This window comes from Geotrypetes seraphini, chromosome 1 (assembly GCF_902459505.1).
Source record: "Geotrypetes seraphini chromosome 1, aGeoSer1.1, whole genome shotgun sequence".
In the NCBI taxonomy this organism is placed as follows: Eukaryota; Metazoa; Chordata; class Amphibia; order Gymnophiona; family Dermophiidae; genus Geotrypetes; species Geotrypetes seraphini.
The window spans coordinates 506,706,243-506,725,236 of record NC_047084.1 but is presented as its reverse complement, the minus strand read 5'-3'; the positions used below and the strand labels follow the sequence as shown (position 1 = coordinate 506,725,236).

General features: G+C 44.0%; 1 protein-coding gene across 2 annotated transcripts in view; it reads left to right on the top strand.

Annotated features, from left to right (window-relative positions):
* The window catches only part of PTCH1 (patched 1), a 157,164-nt gene that overhangs the window by 128,219 nt on the left and 9,951 nt on the right, over positions 1–18,994 (top strand). For both annotated transcript variants that reach the window (XM_033928140.1, XM_033928131.1), the window contains exons 19-22: positions 366–503; positions 5,009–5,151; positions 9,383–9,482; positions 11,034–11,288. In XM_033928140.1, coding sequence (XP_033784031.1) covers positions 366–503; positions 5,009–5,151; positions 9,383–9,482; positions 11,034–11,288 — 636 coding nt within the window. The remainder of the gene's footprint in view (positions 1–365; positions 504–5,008; positions 5,152–9,382; positions 9,483–11,033; positions 11,289–18,994) is intronic.

The following is an 18,994-nucleotide window of genomic DNA, read 5'->3' as shown; positions in this document are numbered from 1 at the left end:
AGAACCAGTTTCTTTTTCATTTTTGGGTTCAGCCAAACCCAAGTGGCCAATTTTGGTCACAGATTCAGTTTTGACAGACTTTCCGTACGACAGTTATTGTTTGACATGGAGGTAGTACCAGGGAAACGGTTGTCATAAATAGCAATGGAAAATGTGATTGATAGTGGACATATCTGGCGTTAAATTGTTGGATGAAGAGCAGGGGGAGCTGTTTTATCTGACTTCAATGAGATTTGTTTGTAGTGGGTTCATATCCTGACTCTCTCTCTGGTAGGAGGCTGCCCGGGAGATTGAAACCGTGGTACTTCAAATTGTACATTCTTCATTCCCTCTAAAACCTCCTTTTACTTTTGTCCTGTCTGTAGGTGCTGGTCCTGGCTCTGATGACTGTGGAGCTCTTCGGAATGATGGGGTTGATTGGGATAAAGCTGAGCGCGGTACCCGTGGTCATTCTCATCGCCTCCGTTGGCATAGGAGTAGAATTTACTGTCCATGTTGCCTTGGTATGTTGAACCCATCCCTGTGTTGCACCCCAAAAAAAAATACATCCGTGTTTGTTTTGTGAATGAAAAATAAAAACACCTATTGTAAAGTGGGAGTGAAGGGATGATGGAACAATGAGCTAAGAATCAGGGAAGCCAGGATTCAAATCCCATTATACTTTGTTTGAAATGTTCCATAGCGTTGGTTACAATGGACAGTTGCTAGTACAGATAGATCCTTACAGTTGCTAATTAACACCCCCCTCCCATTTTACAAAGCTGTGTTAAGCTTTTATTATCACCGGCCGCGGCGCTATTAGCGCCAATTCTCATAGAATTCCTATGAGCGTCAGAGCGAATACCCCCACGGCTGGCGATAAAAAAGCCTAACGTGACTTCGTAAAAAGGGAGGGGGGGACAGTTACAGATACATAGTTGCAAGTTCAAGTACATAGGTCATCATTTGCTCATGTCCTAGGAGTTGCATTAGACAGTCTAGAAATGTGTTTTTACAATTACCATTTCAGTTATGTCAGGGTTGGCTCCCTGACTTGGTATAGAAATGCATTTTAAAGTTTTCTGAATCTGAGGTAGTGGTCACAAGATAGTGTATGTAATCTCAGAAGCTGTGGAGTTGCTCATCAGATTTAAAGACCCTTTTACTAAGGTGCCAAATGTGCACCCATTGACCACACATAAATTGTTTTAATTTTAATTTTTTTTTTTTTTGAGAGGGCATGCTGGGGTGGAGAGTGGGTGTTCCTGCACTAAACAGCACATCCATGTTAGTGTAAGAATATAAAATGGGTGATCTGGTAAGTTCTCAGGTGGTAACTTTTTTTTTTTTTCTGGCTGTCTGCTAATGGCAACATTAGTACATGTCCATTAATACAAAAAATAGAAAATTGGCTATTTTATGGCTGCAGTAAAAATGGTCTTAGCATGTGAGGGAAAACCCAAGGGTATACTAAAGCTATTTTTTACCTCAGCTGATTATGTTTGTTAATTTACTTATATACCACCCTTCTCAATACCTTCAAGATGGTTTTTATATTCAGGTACTCTTAAGTATGTTTCCCTATCTACCTGGGGAAACGGAGCAAGAAGTGACTTGCCCAGGGTCACAGGGAGCGACATGGGGATTGAACCTGCAACTTCAGGGTGCTGAAGCGGCAGTTCAAACCACTAAGCCCCTCCTACTTAAGTAGCGGAGACTTAGAGGAGACATGATAGAAACCTTCAAGATCATGAAGGGCATAGAAAGAGTAGACAGGGACAGATTTTTCAAATTACGGGGAACCACAAGTACAAGGGGGCACTCAGAGAAATTGAAAGGGGAAAGGTTTAGAACAAACGCCAGGAAGTTCTTTTTCACTCAGAGGGTGGTGGATACATGGAACGCGCTACCGGAGGATGTGATAAGCGGAAGCACGCTACAGGGCTTCAAAGAGGGTCTGGACAGGTACCTGGAGGAAAAAGGGATTAAGGGGTACAGATAGGAGTAGAGGTAGGTAATAGGGATAGGATTAGAGGCAGTTACAAATTTAGTCATGGACACTGTTCAGGCAATTAGGCCTGATGGGCCACCGCGGGAGCGGACCGCTGGGCAGGATGGACCTCTGGTCTGACTCAGCGGAGGCAACTTCTTATGTTCTTATGTATAAATTACTTTTTTTAATTTATTTTGGAAGGTTTAATGTGACTAGGATTGAGGGCGGAGAGCATCTTCCCTCCCCCTCCAAAAAAAGAGGCCAAGAAACTAGTGGAATATTGGATAGATACAAAATGGAAGTGTTTTTTTATGCTTAAAGCGATCCAAACCCAGTTAGTCTGCTTGGTTTCCTCTCTTGCACGCAGTAGTTCAAGAAAGGGATTGGAACTTGTATACCGCCTTTTTGTAGTTTTACAGTCACACTCAAAGTGGTGGGCAGCAGAGGATTAAGCAACTTGCCCAAAAGTTAGCTTCATTCCCCACACTAAGAATTCTATGTGCCATTTTGTGCTACCCTAGTTTCTGTTCCCCCCCCTTTTGCTCCTTAACCGTGTGAGCCGAGTGGCACCTCTTTCACCATTTTTTTGTGAACAAATTCTTTCCAGTGTTGCTCCTGAAGCCCCTCCCCCACCTCATTTCATGACCCCTTGTTGTAGAACGCCTTTTCCTTCAAATGAAATTCAGCTCTACCTCATGGTATGATCCATCTCCTGGCTAGATGGGCTTGTTTCCAGTGAACATGTTTTTCATAGAGACGTGCCATAAAATGCTGTACAGGATGCCCCTGTATAAACAGCTGGGAGCAGGATTGCCTGAGAGCAGATGCTAATCCTGTTTGTACTGGTTTGCCTTGGCTAGACTGTCGTAGCTGATCATGTTCCAGCCAGATTGCTCATTGACGCTCCATTTCAGTACCCATCTTCTGTTCCTATTTCATTCTGCCCTCACACCGATGACATTCTTCTCTTGATTTATTACAAGCTTTGGGCTGTTTTCTGTGTGTAGGCTCCTTCCTTCCAAAATGCAGTGATCCTTTAAGACCCATGTTGCATAGCGGCTCAGTGTAGGAAATGAGATGTCCAGGCTGCAGTGTTGACATTTCCCCAGTTTTTAACATAAGGCATTGCCAATTTAGGAGCCTTTTGTAAGATACAAGGACTATCAGTAAATGCATGTGTATTTTCCAGCATGTATAGTGTAAGTAGCAGTTTTCTAAAGCTGCACATAAAAACAAGTGGGAAAAGTATGTGAAGCATGTCTCATGAAATTCCTTCCAATCATACCCACACACACACACTATCTATTGATAAGATACAGAGATACAGAGATGAATACAGTGTTCCCCTTTGCGAATCGCGGACTCGCTAATTCACGGTATTCTCCAACCGCCTCTTCCTGTACTAAATTCAGGCTACACCTGTCAAAGCAGCTCCTGATTGATGTAGCCTACTGGCAACAGGAAGAGGCAGTCGGAGCATAACGCAAGTGATTTTGCACCCGCTGGTGCCTCAGCTGCTCTCTCCTGCCTCGGTGCCTCAGTTGCTCTCTCCTCCCTCGGCGCCCCAGCTGCCCTCTCCTGCCTATAAAAACCATATTTGCGGTTTTTCAATATTTGCGGGGGTTCCTGAGCCATGAGTTTGGGGGGCGGTAGGAGGAACTTACTTCTCTGGAACCCCTAGTCTGACTTTGCCCACTTTCAAACTTGAAATGTCTTTTTTACTGGGTTTACTATCTTGCCAAGCTTTAGCCCATTCCATTCCATTTTTAGAAAGTTATTTTGCCCCAGACAGAGATTCTGATCTCTGTTGGGCTGGAAAAAATAAAAGTGGTATCACTTGGAAGCCTTTGCATATAAGTACCAGCATTTATATAGATAGTTTCATTATTGCCTTAAAAAGCATGCATATAAGTAGAGCCAATTGAAATAATAATAATAAATAGGGGATTAAAGGGTATTAACCCCCCTCAATCCTTGCAAAGCCCTGGTTAAAACAAGCACTTTAAAAAAAAAAAAAATCTGTGCTTTCTTTGGAGCAGGTGGAATAGCCAGTAGGATATTTGTTTGTTTAAATCAGTGTATCGCAAACTATGTGCCGCCTGAGATTTCTGGTGTGCTGCGACACACTGGCGAGGAGGAGAGTAGTCCACGCCGAGTGCCTGCCTACAGGACATGCCTCTCACGGCGAGCTGGCGCAGCTTACTCTCCTCCTGGACGGCGTCTCTCCTCTTCTCCCTGTACCTCCCGGATCCCTGTAAGGGCGGGGACGCAGCCAGACGGGCCTCCGCGCATGCGTGGATGTTGGCGTGATGATGTCATGCATGCACATGATGTCATTGCATCGATTTCCAGGTGCCTTCCGGCTGGGGCACTGGTTTTAACGTGCCGCCGGCCGGAAATGTTCGCGAGACATGGCGTGCCTCCTTGAAATCTCCACGTCTGGGAGAATCCCCATGCTCCTAGTCTCAAACTATAACCGACCGACCGGCACACCTGAGACCTTCTGTCAACCACTACTTGTTCTCCTATCTACCGTAGCCATGCTGAAACCATTCTTAGATTCTCTATAGCTTGTGTGTTCTTAGTTTCTCCTCGCATGTGTGTTATCGATATCAGTCTTAAATTCTCTATAACTTATGTGTTGTGGATCCTCGCAACCAGTTCTGGGCTCCTGGGGCGAACGGCCTATAAAAGTAAATAAATAAATGGTCGAGTTCTGAAGTTATATTTACATGTGTATCTTCCTATGTAAATGGAGGGAGGAGTAGCCCAACGGTTAGTACAGTGGGCTAAGATCCTGGGGAACCAGGCTCGATTCTTGCTGCAGCTCCTTGTAATCCTGCACAAGCCACTTAACTCTTCATTGCCCTAGATACAAAACTTAGATTGTGAGCACTCTGAAGATGGAGAAAGTACCTTCATATAATGTATAAAGTGCTGCACACATCTTAGTAGCAGTATAGAAATGATTAGTAGTAAATGCCACTTGGCTCTTAAAATGACCTCCTTCCTCCTTTTTTTTTGTCATTTTTACAGGCTTTTTTAACAGCCATTGGAGACAAGAACCGCAGGGCCATTCTGGCATTGGAACACATGTTTGCACCAGTGTTAGATGGAGCAGTATCCACACTACTGGGGGTGTTAATGCTCGCAGGATCGGAATTTGATTTTATCGTCAGGTAAAGTGAAATATTTGTGCGTGGGGTAAGGGTAAATGGAGACTCTTTGTCTTGGACTGCTCCAGCTTTGTGTGCACTGCTTGCTGTAGTCGCTACCATGCCTGATGTGTTTGGATATGCCTACGTGTGAGCAAATCTATCCCACATCATGCTATGTATTCTTTTACTTTGCTATAAAACCCTTTCACTTTACGAATGTGTGCAGTTCTGGTCACCATATCTCAAAAATGATATAGCAGAATTAGAAAAGGTACAGAGAAGGGCGACAAAAATGATAAAAGGGATGGGACAACTTCCTTATGAGGAAAGGCTAAAGCTGCCAGGGCTCTTCAACTTGGAGAAGAGGTGATATGATAGAGGTCTATCAAATAATGAGTGGAGTGGAAAGGGTGGATGTGAATCGCTTGTTTACTCTTTCCAAAAATACTAGGACTAGGGGACCATGCGATGAAGCTACTAAGTAGTAGATTTAAAACAAACCGGAGAAAATATTTCTTCACACAACGTATAATTAAACTCTGCAATTTGTTGCCGGAGAATGTGGTGAAATCAGTTAGCTTAGCGGGGTTTAAAAGAGGTTTGGATATTTTCCTAAAAGAGAAGTCTATAGGCCATTATTGAGATGGCTTGTGGAAGTCCACTGCTTATTCCTAGGATAAGCAGCATAAAATCTGTTCTACTACTTGGGATCTAGCTAGGTACTTGGGATCTGGGTTGGCCACTGTTGGAAAGAGGATACCGGACTTGATGGACCTTCGGTTTGTCCCAATATTGCAGTTCTTATGCCTGTTCTTTTCACATGGAGTGACATTGTGGGTACTTTTGGGGCATTTTTTTCAATCTCTATAGACTGCAACCTAGAGTTCCTGTCTAGAAACGTTAACGTATACTGTATAGAAAGGAAGCTTGTGAACCCCTCATAGCATTAGATGAATTTTATAACAGTTTGATAGGCCTAGCAGGCACCTGTTTTAAAGCTATTTTTATAAAAGCACATAGGCCTCTTACATGTCTTTTATAAAATAGTATCTTGAAACCTGCAACAATCAAGGCGAAAATGGCGGCCCTGTACATTTGTTCCAGTTATTTTATAACTACCATGCATGTGTTGTGCTCCATGCAAACTCCTCCTTTGAACCTACCTATATCAAAAGGCCTGTACTTCTACCTAGTGAAGGAGGCAGGATGGGTGGAGCGCCAGGGGTGCTGGCATCTCTAACCCCCCCCCCCCAGTTGTCCCGGACAATGAACAGGGTCTCCTACCTGCTGCTTGTGTGGCCTCAGCCCTCCCTTTGACATTACTTCCTGTTCACGATACCAGAGGACGGGCTTAGCTGACACAAGAAGTGGGTAGGAGACACTGCTTGCTGCCGGTGACAACTAGAAGAGGTACGGAGGGATTGGAATACATTTAATTGAAACCCCCCCCCCAGTGCTAGGAGGAGGGGATGCTAGGCACATCCATCCTGGGCACCAGCTTCCCTCGCAATGCCACTGGCCACCTTGTGACTACATGTGTTTATGCGTGGGGTAATTTTATAAGAGACCACTTACACATCTACAACATGTGAAAAATCCTTTACGTATTTTACCCCTTGTGTGCAAAGGAGTGGTTTGCAAGGTTTTGCCCTGAAATTTTGCTAGAAATCTTGCATACCTCTGTCTCTTCCTCCTCCTTCTTTTCACCTCATTATCCCAAACTTCAGATCATGAAATACAGAGAGGCAGCCAGAGGGACTTTGCTTAGTGGTGAAGGCAAATCAGGTTTACATGTAGACTTAAAGCCCTTTACTTAAACCACGATAAAACTTGAAGATAGCACAGCTTAATGCAGGCCTCCACCATGTGGAAGCTAAAAATTTAATGTGACACTTATTGGGGGCATTGCTGGCATTTGCTGCATTAAATTGCAGGTACTACTTAATACTTTGCTCGGAGTTAGCATGTAAGTGGTCCTGCGGTAATTACAAAGGTGTCAGTGTGCGGTGTTTGCAGTATGTTAACCTCAAAATGCCTTCCATGCCCATTCTCTGCCCCCCCCAACACAAAAGCACTTATCCCCTAATTCTATAAGTGCTGAAAATTGTGCATGCAAATTTGGGCATGCAGTTTAATTAAACAAAATAATTAGCACAGGAGTACTACAAAAGTAACGGTGCCCCAGTAAAGCCAGAGCTTCCTAAACTGTGGGTCAGGACCCCAAATGGGTTCACACAACCCACTTTTGGGATCTTGACTTAGGTAGAGTCTCTATAGGAGCATCATCATTCTGTTTCACTGGAGTGAGAGGGGAGAGTCCCACAATTTTATTTGGCTGTGAGCATGAGGTCTCAGCCATAAAGATGCTCTTCTGTCCAAATGAAACTTGTTTTGGAAGAAAGGGAGTGTGTTGAATATGGGGCAAGGATGTTAACACAGTAGAAGGTACACGCATTTTGCTGTTACAGGTGTGTGAGGATGGATAGAGTGCTGTCCCAGGAGGCAGCTTTGAGCGTTTTATGAAAATATGCACCATATTTACTGTGACCTAATTTCAAAAAGAATAAATTAATCTATGACTGTTTCCCTCGGACTGTGTTTTCCAGCACTTTCTGGCACAGGTCCTTCTGGCTTTTTCCGGAACACATGTAAAACGATTGAGCTGGATTCAGTGGGACTCCAGCCTTCTGGAAAGGAATGGATTAGGTCGGCAGTGCGCTCAGCGAGATGGAGTAAATTAACAGACATTGTATACTCTAAGTGGACAGAGATATAATTGGCTTGTTTATTCTAGCATTAGATGGATGAGGTACAAATGTTACTACTACGCGCTGTTGATGTATCTCCCCCACCCCCCCCCCTCTGTCTAAAATCCCTGGTAGTTTACATTAGCGAGGACCGTGGGCTTGGCAAGTTTTGCTAATGTAGTTCACAAGTTCCAAGATGTTTAGAATATCCGGATATTTCTGTGTGCGGGGGATTTTTTTTTTTTTTTTTAAACAAGGAGCCAATTTTCCACGTGTTCCTGAAAGCATTCAGCAGCACAGATTAAGTAAAGTCAGAGGCATCGTGCTCAGTCTTATCCAAAGAGCCATGAGAAGAGAGAATCACAGCTATCTTTAACTCCTGCCCGTACCACCCCCCCACCACACAAAAAAAAAAAAATTTAAACCCCCACCTACCCAAGGCCGCACTCTTGAAGCCATTAACTCTAGAATGCGTCCTTTAGTTTAGTCTGAGCTGTGGCTGTGCCAAGTCCCAGCTCGTGAGGCTCTCCCAATCCTGACCGGTCTACCTTAGTGTTTATGAACGTTTCCAGACCTTGGCTCTCGGTGATGGGAAAGGACGGCCCCTTGTGCACTTTCTTCCTCTTCCCCCAGTGCTCCAGCCTTTGTCTGAAGGCTGGCATTTTGCATCGGCCAATTCAGGGATGCTAAATTGTTGAACAGAAGCATAGCTTGCTCTACTATTGTGGCATGCCCTTTAGTCAGTACAATGATGGAGCTTAGAGCAGAATGATCTGAATGTTTCTCTTTAGCAGAGAGCTCATTCCCGTTCTCTGGAGGAAGAGGCTGTGTTCCAGGCAAATGGGCAAAAGCTTTGAGGGGTTTGCACGGAGAGACTGTGATTAATGAAGAAATCGAAGGTGGGGTGGGGGGGGGGTTGTTGAGTCTTACCTGGCGTACTTGAGGGATTAATTAGCAATTCTGTTTACAGGCTGTCGAAGCATTTGATAGTGGATTAGCCGCTTGAGAGAATCAGGGCTGCCTGTCTTCCATAGACGAAATGGTTTTAAATTCTGTCCCCTTCGCTTCATTTGTTTGCTTCTGCTGGGGTTTCACTAATGGGGCCCCCCTCTTCCATTGTGTCCCTCCTTTTCCCATCCGCTCATCCATTCAGTTCACGTTCCATATTTTCCTGTTTGTGAAACACACACATAAATAACATTGCATGCCACGAGAGCTCAGTGAATTAAACTAATTTCTTTGTGTCTTTTTCCTCCTCCTCTTTTCTTTAACCAACACATTTGGGTTGTGGACTATAGCAAGCAAGGTAAAAATGCAGAAGAAAATAACGTTGCTGACATTGTGCAAGTTGTATTTTTAAGCAATCTGTGATTTTTTATTTATTTATTTTTTTTTACTAGCCTGTTTTTTATTTCTCTCATGGTTTTAAAGTTGTATCTGCTTTTTTTGTTTGTTATTTTTTTAAATGTCTGTAGCTGATTTTTTTTTTTTTTTCTTCGTTCCAGGTATTTCTTTGCAGTTCTGGCCATCTTAACTGTTTTGGGTGTGTTAAATGGATTGGTGCTTCTTCCGGTTCTGCTGTCATTTTTTGGTCCATATCCAGAGGTTAGTAATCATTTTAAGGTGAATTAACTGGTAACTTGCTTTGCTGCACTTTCTTTTGGCTCCTTTTTGAAGTATTTGTGTGTGTGTGTGTGGGGGGGGGGGTTCTGTAATATTTTTTGATTTCCATGTATAAAACAAAGCCTGAAAAGTTCTAATTGAACATTTCCCTTCTATTTAGTAGCATTTCATCCGACTAATCTGGATCCCTGAGGGCAAAAGATTGTGGCAGTGTGGGAGGAGGGAGGGCGAGCACTGGCTGGAATTGGGAGAAGGCACAGGACACAAACCCAATACCCCACACTCTGTAACCTTGAGCAAAACGTCTCTCTTAATGTTTTTTTAATTTGGGCTTTTAAATCAACTGCACTATAACTGGGGCCCAGCTGAAAACAAGCTATTTTGTCTTAAGCTGGTTTATGCGACAGAGATTCCATGATGAACATTTACTTCAAGTTACATATTTTATTTTCTAAGCAATGGAAAATTATATAGGGAAAAGGTGCTCCACAACTCCTCACTTGGTTTAATTTTTTTTGTTGTTGTTGTTAGCTAGCTAGAGCCAGAGACTTAATTCTAGATAACTTACCCTCCATGGCAGCCTGGTTCAAGTTCAGTCTTTTTATTGGCCTTTTGTTCAGATTGCAAAGCCATTACTGCCACTAACTGCATCAGTATTCCCCCAGTAGGGCACTGCAGTTCATTGCTAAAAGGTCTTAGGAGGAAATATTTTTTTTCATTCAGTGAACAGTTAAGCTCTGTGATCAGCACAGTCATCGTATCTGGGTTTAAAAATGTTTTGGACAGGTTCCTGGAGGGAAAAGTGCTATTGAGACAAACATGGAGGAAGCCGCTGCATGTCCTGAGATTGGTAGCATTGGAATGGTGGTGGTATTTGGGTTTCTGCCAGGTACTTGTGACTTGGATTGGCCACTTTTGGAAACGGAATACCGGGCTAGATGGATCATTGTTCTTCCCTAGAATGGCTATTATGTTATGTTTTGGTTCGTCTCTGACGCATTGGTGGGAGAATATGATTTCAAACGGGAGAGGGAGCCTTGATAAAGCCCTGTCATTTGGGCGAAACATGTTGGACAACTGATGTTTTCTACCCTCCCGACTAGCGTCACTAAGCTAAGTACTTTTAGCATATTTATATTCAAGTTAAGTTAATAGCATTTATGAGACATAAAAATATAGGTCCAGTGACGAAAGGGTGCATAAAGCCCCGCACTATGAGATACATTTGAGTGCGTGGTGGCCCTCGGAGGACCCATAAAAATCAACATTACTAATGCTCGTAGAATGAAGTGGGGCAGACTTGCGAGGTGACGTCTTGCATGAACGGATTGATCTATGTTTTGGTTCAGAGCATTGCTCAGCGGTTTCCCAATTACCCCAGTGCCATAAAACTACAGTTGCCTGTTTTATTTAAAATGAAAAAATGAGTAGGTAACCCCTGCGGAAAGGGTTGCATGTTAATTAAAGATGACCGGGTTTGTGTATAAGTATAGGTTTTATACACAACAGTAAAACCAGTTGTCCTCCATTCAGGTTTTGCCAACTAATGGAAGAGACCAGTTGCCCACCCCATCACCCGAACCACCGCCCAGTGTTGTGAGGTTTGCAGAGCCACCGGGACACGCCAACAGCGGATCAGATTCGTCCGATTCGGAGTACAGTTCTCAGACCACGGTGTCTGGAATCAGCGAGGAGCTCCATCAGTACGAAGCTCATCGCACCTCTGGCCAGCCAACCCATCGGGTTATAGTCGAAGCGACGGAGAATCCTGTCTTTCCCAGATCCACAGTAAGCGTATTACTTTTCTACCAGTGCTCATCAGCTGCAATAACATTTAATGTAAACTTTCTTTTTTATAATGGAGGGACTTTGCATCCCCTTAGAGCAGTGGTCTCAAACTCAAACCCTTTGCAGGGCCACATTTTGGATTTGTAGGTACTTGGGAGGGCCTCAGAAAAAAAATGTCTTATTAAAGAAATTACAATTTTGCATGAGGTAAAACTCTTTATAGTTTATAAATCTTTTCTTTTGGTAAGTTTTAATAATAATATTGTAATTTATAGCTAAAGAGACATATGATTAAGAAACGATTTTATTTTACTTTTGTGATTATGATAAACATACCAAGGGCCTCAAAATAGTATGTAGGGGGCCGCGAGTTTGAGACCACTGCCTTAGAGTGATACACTTTGAAGGTTAATCCAGACAGGCCTTCTAGTTTCCACTCTCTTATTTAATGTGGAAATGAAACCAATAAAGACCAGCACGGTCTATTTAGGGCTCCTTTTACAGAGGTGCGCTAGCGTTTTTAGCGCACGCACTGGATTGGCGTGCACTACCCGAAAAACTACCGCCTGCTCAAGAGGAGGCGGTAGCAGCTAGCGTGCGCTATTCCGTGCATTAAGGCCCTAACGCACCTTTGTAAAAGGAGCCCTTAGTCCGCCCAGTTTGGTGGCTGTGATTATACCTGCCTCTCTATACAGGTAATCTAATTTAATCTTTGATTTTTTTAATACCGATTCGTCCCAACAGTAGGGCTCGATTCGGTTAACAAAATATTAAAATTATACAGGAGATTAGAACAGAAACTATATCTTTTAGGCCAAAATTTTTTATCTTTTATGGTTGATTGTTTGAAAAAGAAGAATCATTAGTAAATTTCTGAAATAGATGTGTCTTCAATGCTTTATGAAAAGTGGGTAGATGAGAGAGAATTCTAGAAGATCATTCCAAACTTTTACGAATAAAAAAGAAAATGATCGACAAAAATTGGCCATAGTTTTTATTCCTTTAACAGTGGGAAAGCCAAGTTTATATTTCTGAGAGCTCCTAGAATTAGAGATTTCTTGTGGATTAAATGAGACAGGATCCAAAGGAGAGAAAATACCATATAGGATTTTGAAAATTACATTTGCACATTTAAATTGGATCCTCCAGTAAAGAGGAAGCCAGTTGAAGGGATCTCAGTATAGGTGTGACATGATCATATTTATGTTTCCCATAAATTAGTTTAGCTACCGTATTCTGGATAAGTTGTAGCCTCCTCAAATTACATTTACTTAAACCTACTCCTCTGTGCCTTGGTTTAGGGAAGTAGCTGCTGCTTTAGACAAGTTACCATTGTTGCCTTTGTTTCATAACAGTTGTTATGGATTCTCCTGCATCACTTGTATTTCACACCTCCATTTAGCCCAGGGGTGTCCAACCTTTTGACTTCCCTGGGCCGCATTGGCTGAAAAAAAATTTTCAGGGGCCGCACAAACACTAACAATAGCCAATGAGCCAAAAAAAGGTTGAGCAGGTCCCAAATTTGCAATCACTAATATAGATGATAAATGTATCTAATAATAAACCTTCATTAAAGGGACACTGTGGAGAGGAACCCTAAAAAGCAGTAATACTTACCCTGACTGAGTGATCGTCCACGTGCACCGCTGACAGTGAGAGCAGCCACAGGCTTCCACATCCCCACTCTGATGAGCAGGGTTCAGAGTTCCTGGTTCTCCCATTCACTTCTATTACAGCTACGGTGAGCCTCATCAGAGCAGGGATGCTGAATCAGCTGTCAGGAGAGCATGTGGAGGATCATTAAATCAGGGTAAATATTACTGCTTTTTTGGACTTCCCACTTTGAGCTTAGGCTCCCTCAAAATGAACATCTCCCCTGTTGTAGCTAGTAGGGATCCCCAAGCCTCACCAACTGACGGCCACCTCCTCCCTTCCAACTTCCCAAGTTCTGCAGCTGGTAGCAGTATTGCAGACCTGCTGCCTTCCCTCCTTCCTGCCCCCCCACCCACTCCCCCCCTTTGGCTTTCATGCGTGTATGAAAGCATGGGCAGCTTGAGGATATTGCCATTGGCTGCAAAGCTTGGAGATTTTGAGTTGCCAGACTGTTCAGCTATCTCTCAATTCTCCATCTTCTCTGTTTCTAGCTCTCCCATTTTCCATCTCACTCCTTTCCCAGCCTCCTATTCCCTTCTATCTACTCCCCATTACCACATTTCTACCACTGTATTCACTGCTCTTTCACTCATCTTGTCATTTCCATTTTGATCTCATCCACATGGCTCACCACTTTCAGAATCCCCCTTACTCTCTCCACTGGTCAGGCTATAACGCCGTTCCTTTCTTTCCATCACCTAGCATCATCTTATCCCAGCTCTCTTCCCTCCTGCCCTCCCATGGTTACATCTCTCCTCCTCTATCTCCATGGTCCAACAATTTGCTCCCTCTCTTTTCTGTTTTTCTTCTTCCCTCCCCCCTTGAAGTTGAACAATGAAATGGAGGAAAAAAAAGAGAGATGCTGCATCTCTCTGCCTTCCATCCACAGGCCTAACATTTCTCCCTCCCTCACATCCCCAGATCCAACTTCTCTCCCTTTCTGTTCCCAACTGTCCCACATCCCATCTCGCCCCCTGCCTGCCTGCCTCCCTTCTCCAGGTCCACCATTTCTTTCTTTCTCTTCCCAACAGTTCAAGTATCTCTTTCCCTCTTCCTCCGCACTACCCCAGGTCTAACTTCTCTCCCTTCAGACCATTGCCTACCATTTCTCTCTGTCCTCTGTTTCTGGTCCCATAAGCTCTTCCCCCCCCCCCCACGCCCAATCTGGCACCTCTTTTAATACCCTCCCACCCAAAAAAACCCATCTCTGAACAAATCCCACTTGCTTTATTCATCTTATCCTCACTCTCTTCTTTCTAGACAGCATCTGTCCTCGCTCTGTCTTCCATGCAGCATCAGCCCCTTCCATCCACTGTCTGCCCTGCCCCTTCCATTTCTCTGCTTTCTCCCCGTTCCATATGATATCTTCCTCTTTCTATGCTCCTTCCATAAACTGTCTATCCTGTGCCCCTTCTCTCCTTTGTATATGATTCAGTTCAGCTTCACCCCCTCTCCATTTTTCTGTCTCCACCCCTCCCCTATGCTCTGACATCTCTTTCTTCTCCTTTCCTTCCCCCCATGCCCTAGTACCTCCTCTGTGGTACCTCTCCACCCTCTGGTCTGGCATTTGTCTCCTTAGTTTCCCTTCCTTCCCCCATGCCCTGGCATCTCTCCTCTCCATCCAACTCCCCCTTCCCCTCCATTATCTGGCATTTTCTCTCCTTTCTTCCTTCCTTTCCCCTGGCCTGGCATCTGTCTCAGCATTTCTCCCCCCCCCCTCGCACACCCATCAGCAGCACAACATTCACCCCCAAATTACCCCTCAGGGCCAAGTGAAGCATTTGCTTAATACCGCTGATCCCTTACCCGTTCTCCAGCAGGGTCATGCAGAGCACTGGGTTATTGGTTTTGTCCATGGAGCAGCTTGTAGGTTCCACGTGGCCATGAACAGCAAGGGTCGGCACTTGTGCACATCAGGGAAGGGCTCGATGGGTACATGTGCCACCTGCAGCTGCCCCAGCCCAGCTCACCCCCAGCAGGGTCATCAGCTCCTCCTCAGTGGCCGTGTTGATGTTCGGTCACTATGGGCTCCCCAGGATCAGGCTTAAGTTATAGGCGGCACTGAACTTGTGGCTCTTGGAGCAAAAGCTCTGCCTGCAGCGTTTTCTCAAAGCCGCAGGCAGCGTCTTCCATGCGCCTCCTGCGGCTGATCTGGAAGCATTCCCTCTGATGTGGCAACGTCAGAGGGAACACTTCCGAGTCAGCCGCAAGAGGCACATAGGATCCGCAGCTCGCGGCTTTAAGCAAACGCTGCAGCAAGACGGAGGAGGGAGCCCGAAGAGGAAAACACCGCATTGTGAGCGGGGCTGCACAGAATTCTTCACGGGGCCGCGGGTTGGACACCCCTGATTTAGCCGCTATCACAATGCCCAAGAAAAAGGTATATGAGATCTTTCTCTAGTTCCTTCTCTTTCCCTTGTAGAACCTTGTTCTTTACACCCTGCTTTTCCACCGCTCAAGCAGGAACTCCTCTTTGTAGACGAGATTAAAGGGTGGAGGAGTGGGGCCACTTTACTGTTCTGTAATCCACTAAGGCATTCAGTATCCAGTGCTGTGTACAAGAAGCAAGAATCCCAAGGGCTTTAAGTCTTGTCATACAAACTCCCCACCAGTCACATACCAAGCATCTGGATCAGCCAAACCAGTTTTATTTATCTGAAATTTTCCAATAAACAAGATAAAGATGTCTCCTGTCTTCCACGTGACTCAAAGCTGTTTCTGTTCATCAGACACTTAAAAACAGGCAGTACTGAGCACCCTGAATTTGGTCCGAGTTCAAAGATACAATTTGCTATGGTGAGCTACATGATGAAATTCCAGAAATTAGGATGTCTCTTTTCTTTGTTGGAAAATCCTATGAGGGAAAATGGGCTAGGCCAGGAGATGTGTCCCTTGAAGCTGTGACTCCAATCTCAGCAGGCCACTTTAATGATATCAAACTACCACATCAGCATACAGGGCAAGATAAAAATCTCATAGTGGGCCCAAGGTAAACAAGTGCATTGGGCCTCTCCCATCATAAAATAAATACATTGTAAAACTTCTACAAATGATAGATAAAACTAAAAGCAGCAAGTAAGAAGTGCTGTTCTGTTCTTGCTGAATGGAGGACGTTACTTAAGAAGGGGAGAATAAACCATTCTTTTCTGTCAGTGGCTGACTTTCCTAAGAAAAGACCTGCCTTAGGAGCCCTGAAATAGTACACGCCTGAGAGGACCCCCCTCCGAAACATTTGGACCCTAGGCATGTTCCTAATCCGCCTGTGCCTTAATCCTGCCCTGCATGCTCTGGGTGGGAAACCTCGGGAGTTGCCTGGGAAATCCAAGCAGAACCTTGAGGTCTAATGAGCAAAATTTGTTGACCATTCCATCACTTAAGGTTATTAATACTAGACGTCAGTTTATTTTTTCGGTAACTGCTCCTCAAACTTGGAACGCTCTCCCAATTTATTTACGGAATGAGCAGGACCTGGGAAAATTTAAAAGTAATCTAAAAACATTTCTTTTTAAAGATGCTTTTTAATATTTAATTAAACAGTTCTTAAACCAGCGATTTTATTTTATTGTATGATGCGCTGTGGTTATTTATTTCCCTATTGTATTTTTCCTTTGTTTTGCTTTTCTTTATTAATTGTATTTCAAACCCCTATCTTACCTTATGTAATGAGTATAATGTATTAGTTATCTACCCAATGTTATTATTTAAAGTTTGCAATGTTTTGTCTCAATTTGACTATATTTTAATATGTTCATCGCTTAGAATTTGATTAAGCGATCAATCAAGAAAAATATTAAACTTGAAACTTGAAAAGGCACAATTGAATCAAAACACGGTCTTTGCTGTCCTGTTAATGGTGGTGATCACGGTGTGCTTGTATTAAACCGGTTTCTTGCTAAAATGTTTACAAACTAAAGCTGAACTGAAATTGGCTTTTTGGAACAGAGAACAAGACATTGGACCAGACAAGGGGTTCACAAACCTGTATGGGGGAACTCAGTCAGGGAGCCAGTTAAGTTTTCAGGATAACTTGCAATGAATATTGATGAGATTTGATTTACAGTCAAACCTTAGATAGCGAGTAACGTGGTTTACGAGTGTTTTGCAAGACGAGCAAAACATTTTATTAAATTTTAACTATAAAATGAGCGTTGTCTTGCAGTACGAGCACATATTGCACGTCGCGTCATCAGAACCCACAGTTGAAGCGCGCACATCTTGCGCTGAGCGCGGCTGAACGTTATAAAAGTGTCGCGCCCAATTTACCCACAGTTCAAGCACGCACTACATTCGCGTATCTTAAGCCGAGCGCAGCTGAACGTAATAGAAGTGTCGCACCCGATTTACCCATAGCTCAAGCGCTCACGCCATACAGTATTTGGTATTAAAGTTTTTTGGGTTGTGGAATGAATCGTCTGAGCTTCCATTATTTCCTATGGGGAAATTCGCTTTGATATACGAGTGCTTTGGATTACGAGCATGCTTCCAGAATGAATTATGCTTGCAAACCAAGGTTTTACTGTATGTATGTACACTGTAACCTGCCGGGGTCTCTAGAAGCTTGCGAAAGACCACCGACAGGTGGCAGCACGACCCTGGCGTGGCTCCCAATGTGGAAGACCTCACTGGTGTCCCAATACTTTGGGCTTCGCAACAATAAAGCACAGCGAGCCAAGTCAAATCAAAAACAATGTCCAAAGTTTAATTTGTCTCCAAAATTCAATGATTAGAAAACCAAAAATCATATAAAGAAGCAGTAGTGCATAAGCTTCCTTTTACTCCAAAGAAAAAAAAACAGATTTTTATCTTTCAAACAGTTCAATGAAAGAACAGCAGTGTTTAGGTTAGATAAGTTCACAGTCCAGGTTCTAGGGGCTCCACCCCGCACTGAACCACAGTCTCAACAAGAGAACACAAAATTAGTCCCAAAAATAAAAGTCCTTAAGAATACTCTTGAGTCCTGGACTTTTAATCATATAATCTGGTTTCTTCACCAGGCACTTAAATTTCACATTGTAAAACAAACTTCAATCATGAAAAGAAAAAATAAAACATTACTGCAGGCTCTAGTCATTCTAGCAACAATCCGTTTCCAGTCTTTCCCACTGTTGGGCAACAGAATTGCTGGTTCCCCTTTTTATTACATAGCTTTAACAAGCTCCCTCTGAATCCCACCCTTAGGTCTTCGGGGCTCCAACCCCAATTCTGTAAGTCCTTTGAACTTAAATAGGTAACTGGGAAACTGCTTCACAAGCCAGCAAACTTCCTTCAGTTTCTCTGGGCTTTTGGCACAGCTGGAGTGCAGCAACTTAATCAGTGCTGGTGCAGCACTGCTCTGAGCTTGGCTTTGCACACCAAACAAGAATAGTTTTTATCAATTTTCACAACTATATTCTTATACACCCCCATACCTGCAGTACTTAGTGAGAAGCTGCCAAGCTCACATCCATGGCTTCCTCGATGTCAGCTTCAGGCATTGTCCATTCATCCGTGTCCATATTTTCTGGAATACCCAGCTGCTCTGCTGGTTCCTGAGCAATGGAATTCTCACACTCCATGGGTTCCTGAGCGAGGTCTGGCCTTTGCCTGGCCCGGAGAACCTTCCCTGCCAGGTCCTCGTGTGCAGCCTCTCTTACTGCCTTGGAGAGCTGCTTAAGAGTCTTTGGGCCACACCCTGTACTAGGTGTCTGTGTGCCTAGCTTTCGTGCTCTTGGGCTCCCCCCCAGGATGCTGGGCAGAATACCACTGGGAGCCTGATTAAACCTCTTACTGTAACTGGGATTTTTACTGGGCCGTGGAGCTAACTCGTATTCTGGCTCCTGATCAGGTTCAGATGGCTCAGGATAGGCAGCTCTGCTTTCGGTATCCCCTGCCTGTTCATTCTCGATCACTCCCTGGTCTCGGGCACAGGTTTTAGGCTGTGGTTTCCCTCGGACATGACCGTCTCAGGGAGCGGATATGTCACAACACATACACAGTAAAACCTTGGTTTGCGAGCATAATTCGTTCTGGAAGCATGCTCGTAATCCAAAGCACTCATATATCAAAGCGAATTT